The sequence below is a fragment of the Eubalaena glacialis genome, chromosome 14 (genome assembly GCF_028564815.1).
Source record: "Eubalaena glacialis isolate mEubGla1 chromosome 14, mEubGla1.1.hap2.+ XY, whole genome shotgun sequence".
Lineage (NCBI taxonomy): Eukaryota > Metazoa > Chordata > Mammalia > Artiodactyla > Balaenidae > Eubalaena > Eubalaena glacialis.
The window spans coordinates 68,420,253-68,427,406 of NC_083729.1; the positions used below are offsets into that span (position 1 = coordinate 68,420,253).

The window sequence follows — 7,154 nt, forward strand, 5'->3', positions numbered from 1 at the left end:
TAATATGCTACAATTCACTCATACTACTGGAAAAATAATGGCATAGTAAATATAAAAATAATGGCATCTGGGTAATTGCCAGTTTGGAGCTATTATGAAAACTGCTGTAAAGCATATTCATGTGGCAGAGGAGACACCACCACAGTTGCCGCCACCTCCGGGATTTCTGGCTCTTTTCTCTTCATCTTAAATTCGGTGTCTTTTATGAATAATCAAAAGCAGCAAAAGGCAACGCTATCAGGCCAGCGTTTTAAAACCAGAAAAAGAGATGAAAAAGAGAGGTTTGACTCTACTCAGTTTCAAGACTGCATTATTCAAGGCTTAACTGAAACTGGTACTGATTTGGAAGCAGTAGCAAAGTTTCTTGATGCTTCTGGAGCAAAACTTGATTACTGCCGATATGCAGAAACACTCTTTGACATTCTGGTGGCCGGTGGAATGCTGGCCCCAGGTGGTACACTGGCAGATGACATGATGCGTACAGATGTCTGTGTGTTCGCAGCACAAGAAGACCTAGAGACCATGTAAGCATTTGCTCAGGTTTTTAACAAGTTAATCAGGTGCTACAAATACCTGGAGAAAGGTTTTGAAGATGAAGTTAAAAAGCTGCTGCTGTTCTTAAAGGGTTTTTCAAAGTCGGAGAGGAACAAGCTGGCTATGTTGACCGGTGTTCTTCTGGCTAATGGAACACTTAATGCATCCATTCTTAATAACCTTTATAATGAGAATTTGGTTAAAGAAGGGGTTTCAGCAGCTTTTGCTGTAAAGCTCTTTAAATCATGGATAAATGAAAAAGATATCAATGCAGTAGCTCCAAGTCTTCGGAAAGTGAGCATGGATAACAGACTGATGGAACTTTTTCCTGCCAATAAACAAAGCAATGAACACTTCACAAAGTATTTTACTGAGGCAGGCTTGAAAGAGCTTTCAGAGTATGTTTGGAATCAGCAAACCATAGGAGCTCGTAAGGAACTCCAGAAAGAACTTCAAGAACAGATGTCTCGTGGTGATCCATTTAAGGATAAAATTTTGTATGTCAAGGAGGAGATGAAAAAAAACAACATCCCAGAACCAGTTGTCATCGGAATAGTATGGTCCAGTGTAATGAGCACCGTGGAATGGAACAAAAAAGAGGAGCTTGTAGCAGAGCAAGCCATCAAGCACTTGAAGCAATACAGCCCTCTCCTTGCTGCCTTTACAACTCAAGGTCAGTCTGAGCTGACTCTGTTACTGAAGATTCAGGAGTATTGCTATGACAACATTCATTTCATGAAAGCCTTCCAGAAAATAGTGGTGCTTTTTTATAAAGCTGAAGTTCTGAGTGAAGAACCCATTCTGAAGTGGTATAAAGATGCACATGCTGCCAAGGGGAAAAGTGTCATCCTTGAGCAAATGAAAAAGTTTGTAGAGTGGCTCAAAAATGCTGAAGAAGAATCTGAGTCTGAAGCTGAAGAGGGTGACTGAATTTGAAACTACACCCTCAGTAAAACAAACAGGAGTTGTAGATAAAATGTCATGTCTCATGTGTCCTTGTTCTTACAACTTCCTACCTCCCTATATCAAGCATGATAGAAGGGCTTTCATGGCAAAGTTTATTTTAACTGTTTCTATGGTTACTGGAAATGTTGGATTTAGTTTCTAAAACCATGTTTTAGAACTAGTCTATCTGGGAGAATCCTTCTTTGTCTCTTCCAGCTTCTAGTGACCCTTAGTGCTCCCTGGCTTTGGACAGCATAACTCCAATCTCTGCTCCTGTCTTCACATGGCCTCCTCTCCTCTTTTTGTAAGTACACTAATCATTGTATTTAAGGCCCACCCTACATCCAGGATGGTATAACCTAGAGATCTTTAACTAATGACATCTGCAAAGACCCTATTTCCAAATAACGTCACATTCTGAACTTTCCTGTGGACATGAATTTTGGGGCAATTACTACTTAACCCATAAAACAGATTTTTGTTTCGTTTTGTTATTCCATGTTTTTATTGTTGAGTCCTAATTTAGCTACACTGTAGTCAAAGAAGCTGTTCTTTTTGAACATCAATTCTTCAAAACCAACAGCTTCATCAATTTTTCTAAGTGTTCCATGTGTTCTTTAAAAAATGAAAAGTTCTCTATAGTAAGTCAAACTTTTAAAGTCCATTTTTAAATCTTGTCTACTTTAATTTTCTTTCCTGGTCTCTCAGTTTCTGAAAGATATGTATTGTTGGGTTTACCTATATTTTCCTGTCATTTTTCCTGTATACAAGTTTGAGTAAAAGAAAATAAACTCAAATTTTATCTTATTGGTATATTTGAGCCTTTTGTTCTTACGAGGTAAACTCATAATATATATTAATATTTTTTGGTCTGGAATTTGATTTTGTCAATATTAACATTGCTCATTAGCTTTATTTTAGTTAGTATTTGCCAAATATATCATTTTCCATCTCTTCCATGTTTTGGGAGGTAAAGCAAAATAAACTTTAAACTAATCAAAATAACATATACAAATGGTTTTGAAAGTCAAATAGTTCCAGTAAACTTATAACAGAAATCAACAGTTTTCAAACATCACCAATTTATTTAGCCATTTCTTCTAGTATCACTATCCTTGTTTCCAAATAACATGCTTTATATTGCTGTATCCTTTTTAGTTCCAGAAATTATTTTTTGATTTCCTTCTAGGATCATATGGATTTACCTTTTATAGAACTTTCCTGTCACACCCATATTCCCTCAATCTATCTTCTGAAAAGTTTTAGTCCTATATTAATGTCCATTGTTTATATATTATGTAAATAGTAGTCATGGTGATTAAATCAATATTCAGTGATTGTGTTATGTTTCTATTATTCACAGTTAAACCAACTAGTATACTGTAATCACATTCATTTTCTTTTACAAAGTTTTGCTTTTACTGAGGAGTTAATAATTGCCTATTTTTGCATTTGCTATGTTTCTATATGCCAATCCCTACATCATCTTCATAAGTGTAAATAGAACTGAAAATCTCTTCTAAATACAGTCAACTACATAAGGTGTTCTATCAACTTGACCTTTTTCTTGCAGTCCTCAATCTGAACTTGTTCTAGATCTTCTGTACCACCACTGTAATGGCAATTCCTTTCCCCTCTCTCCTATGTTGACCCCATTTCCTCCATCCCATGTTTTCCTTTAACAAATATTAAATCTACTCCTTCGTTTTATTTAGTGAAATAATTTTCCCTCAGAATTTCAAGGCATTACTCCTTTGGTTTCTAGTTCCATGTATTATTTTTGAAAAGCTTAATGTCAGTCTAATTTGCATTTCTTTATATGGTACCTGTTTTCTTTCTGGAAGCTTTCAGAATCTCTTTCCTTGCCAGTGTTTCAAAATTTCAAGGTCATGTGCCTTGGTGTGGATTTTTATGTACATGACAGTTCCTATTAATATGGAAATTCATATCCTTCAGTTTTGGAATTTATTCCTATACTAGTCCTTTGAGTCCTTCTTTTCTATCTTCTCTATTATCTCTATGGAACACCTGTTTTTTGATGTTGACCCTTTGGGGTCAATCTTGAATTTTTTTTCTTTTCCCTTCTTTTTATGTTCTGTTTCCTAACAGATTTTCTCACTTTTATATTCCAATCCTTCTACTGAGATTTTTACTTCTGATATATTTAATGGGCTCACTTAGCTATTATACAAAAGTCACTATTCAATTTTCCCCAGCAAGCATCTTCCCCCTATTCTTCTTAATCCTTTAAAGTGAGAGGCTCTGAGGCTGGGCTTCTCCAACGGTGAAATAGGAGGACTTTTCCTTAAGATGCAGTCTGGAAATAGACCAACAATAATAGTAGCAGTAGACCCCCATAACAAGTGGGAGGTTATAGGGGTCCCTCAGTTAACAAAGCCCAACTTTATTTCACACACATCATCCTTACCAAATGCAAACTAGAGGTGAGTTATATTTGGTAAGTTCATTGTGCAGACTTCTGATGGAGTTCTCTTAGTCTATCACTTTGTTCCCTGCCAATTTTTCCATATCTACCTTCTTCTCAATTGTCTGACAGTGGGATCACAGGGTTATCTATATGTACCAAATTGCCACTAGTATATAGCTAGTAAATGAGAGTTTTCATTTATGAACTACATTTTGCAAAAATATTTGCCTTTCTATTTACTTGGCAGCCTCCATGTTGACTGGCAGATGTGCTTCTTTTATCTTATTTCAAAAGACTTCAAAATGCTTTTCAGTGCAACAAAAAGTTATCTGGAAGAATAAATGTGTGCACTTTAGCAAGCAGCCTTTCATTCGGTTTCCTCATAAAAGCATTAACAACATCACATGAAGTCATTAACACTATGCCAAAACTGGAACATAGAACCAGCCTGTTTGAATACTGCCCCGGGATCAGTAGGTCCTATTTGGCTAAGAGCTATGCACAGGAATAAAAAACTGTAGATGCAACAAAGCAACACGCAAGTATACATGTAGAATTTTCAGTGGCTCCTGGAATTTTCATTTAATAAATACTACTGTGCATCAATTAAAGAAGCACAATGTCAGGGATGCAAAGGAAAAAAAATCATGCAGATTCCTAAAGATTAAAAGCTTTTATAAAACAGTGGGGCCTATATCTAGGGGCAAGGATGAAACCTCAAATACCCACAGTCACCAGACTGACAAAGTAGATGTATGAAGTGGATTGAGTCCGAGACTCGTGGGGACTGAAGCAAACAGGAGAATGTATGTCCTCTCTGTAGAGGACAACCATGCCTCAGGGTCAATGATAACTGCCATGGAGGAATACAAGTTGAGTGCAATTACATATTCTGACTTCTCAAGGGAAGCCCAAAATCTTATTTTTAGATGTTGGCAGCAAAAGTTTTAAAAATTTAAACACCATGTGAGCCATACACTTTCTTGCAGAATCCAACCTATGAGATATTAGTTTGTACCATCTGACAGATAAATTCATGAGGCATTTTAATCAAGATTTTCTATGAATTTTAGTCTTTAAAACATAATTAAATGGATATTATTTCATTTCAAAAGTTGCAATATATTTCCCATAGTGAAAATAAAGTCTACAGTTTTCAAAAATCTAAAGCATTTTAAAAGATTTTTTTATTTTCCTTCTTGTACATATCCAATAAAACAGCTAGGAGAAAAGTTTGAATTAACAAAGCAGAAAAAAAAGAAAGCCTGGACAATACTCTCATTTAAGATGAACAGGAAAAAAAAGGCCACAGAATACACAAAGCCAATCCAGTCACCTGCATTATCTTTCTGAAAGGGTTTTTTTCCCCATTGACAAGGATGCCTTAGTTACCACCCTCTTACTGTAGATCCCCTCTTTATGTTTAATGTTAACAGTGTCTGCCAGGTCATCATCCCTTGTGCCTAGTACCTGAGCCAGGAAGTCTGGAGCAATGGCATCATTGGATCCTACAGAAAAATGGAAAAGTAGTACAGTTAACACAAGTACAGATTGAAGAAAGACAAAAAATTTACCTCTTAAACCACTTCTATAAAAAAGGCACTACCATGGGAGTGTTACAGGGTAATCAGAAGGAGACATGAGTCAAACTGAAGCTGTCAGAAATGTACAATATTGCAACAATATACTGGAGAAGCAAATGACATAAGAGGAGACATGTAAATTAGAAGGGAGACAATTTCCGGCTCAGGAACGTTTTCAGAGGAGGAGAAAATAGTTTGTACCTTGGAAAGTAAGTAGGCTTTTTGAAATAGGAGGAAGAAACAAAGGTATTTTAGGTAGAGGTTACAGCATTAGCAAAGACCAGGAAGCAGGAAAACAGATTAAGCAAAAAAAATCAGATACTTTTGTGGTCAGACTGTATTATGGACTACATTAAAGAGAGTGGTGGGAGATATTAAAAAGTAATTGGGACAAAATTCAGCAGGGCATGGAATCCCAAGCTAAAGGGGTAAAGAGTGTAAATTTTACTGTACATGAAATGCAACATCATTAAGGATTTTTTAATAAAGGGAACTGCAATCAGTTACACTGTAGGAAGCTTAATCTGACAATAATACAAAAGACAAAACATTGTAAGGAAAATTTTATGTGATAAAGTAATACAAGATTTGAAAGTAACTTTATTTTCTTTAAAATATATTTCAATATTCTTAAATCCACTAATATAGGAACTGATAAGAGAAGTTTATCCATGTCACATATAAGAGGCAAAAGAACATCTCTGGACATACAGGAGTTTATAGTAACTATAGAATTATCTTCTACAAAAATGCTTTTCTTTCTTAACTGGTACTCCATACTTCATGCATTTTCTAAGCACCTAAAATGTGTATGGCAATAAAAGCTGGGTAAGTATCAGTTCATTTGTACAGTATAAATATAAATAAGTCATGAGTTATATTTCAAGACAGATTGCAAAGATCCTATTAAGCCTTCTGGGTCATATGTACACTGAGCTTTTCTTTACTTCCGTGGCATCACGTTCTTTTATTTGCTCCCTACCTCTCTGGTAAATCCTTAGTGTCCTTTCTTCTACCAAATCTCTCAATGCTGGAGTTCCTCAAGGGGTCAGAACTGGGTTCTCTTCTTTTCCTGGATGAACTCATTGATCATCAGTGTATGGAACACTATATGTGGATGACCAACAAATAGATAGCTCTAGCTGGAACCTGTTTTCTGAGCTTCAGATTCTAGCATTCAGGACACAGCTAGCCTCTAAAGCATTTGGAGGAAAAATTAGAAAACGATGTCCCTTCCTCATAAAAAAAAAATTTGTTTTATATATTATGATACAACACAAACAACTATACGTGAGGGTCTCTTCACCACCTCCCTTTATCCTCCAAGAGAGGTGATTATGTCAGGTTCAGAGTTAGGCAAGGAAGAATAATTAAGTTCCTGAGAGCAGTGCATGGATGTACAAGAGAATCAACCTCCTTGGAGCTGAGAGGCAGTTGAAAGAGAGTGTAGCCACACATATGTGTATATGCCATTGAATGTATGTGTACTTATTTTCCTGCATCTGTGCACAGCTGCAGAACGTGTGCAGATTTACGTTTCGGGCAGGAAGAGAGTTAACATTATTGCTCCAGAATGCTAACAGGAGATTTGGAATCTTCACACCTAGGTGTTTTCATAAAAAATGGCATATGTTTATGATGTGAACAGAGCCACCTTCTAGATA

General features: G+C 36.1%; 1 protein-coding gene across 1 annotated transcript; it reads left to right on the forward strand.

Annotated features, from left to right (window-relative positions):
- Window positions 1-212: 212 nt before the first annotated feature.
- Window positions 213-1,507, forward strand: LOC133105081 (eIF5-mimic protein 2-like). Its single transcript, XM_061210996.1, has 2 exons — window positions 213-451; window positions 541-1,507. Exons 1-2 carry the CDS (start codon window positions 368-370, stop codon window positions 1,462-1,464), a joined length of 1,008 nt encoding a protein of 335 aa, XP_061066979.1. The 5' UTR covers window positions 213-367; the 3' UTR covers window positions 1,465-1,507.
- The last annotated feature ends 5,647 nt before the right edge of the window (window positions 1,508-7,154 follow it).

Bases quoted from the DNA above. Each gene is read 5' to 3' on its own strand.
- LOC133105081 (XM_061210996.1), top strand. From the start codon at position 368: ATGCTTCTGGAGCAAAACTTGATTACTGCCGATATGCAGAAACACTCT. The intron at 452-540 runs GTGGTACACTGG...GCATTTGCTCAG, and splicing joins CGGTGGAATGCTGGCCCCAG to GTTTTTAACAAGTTAATCAG.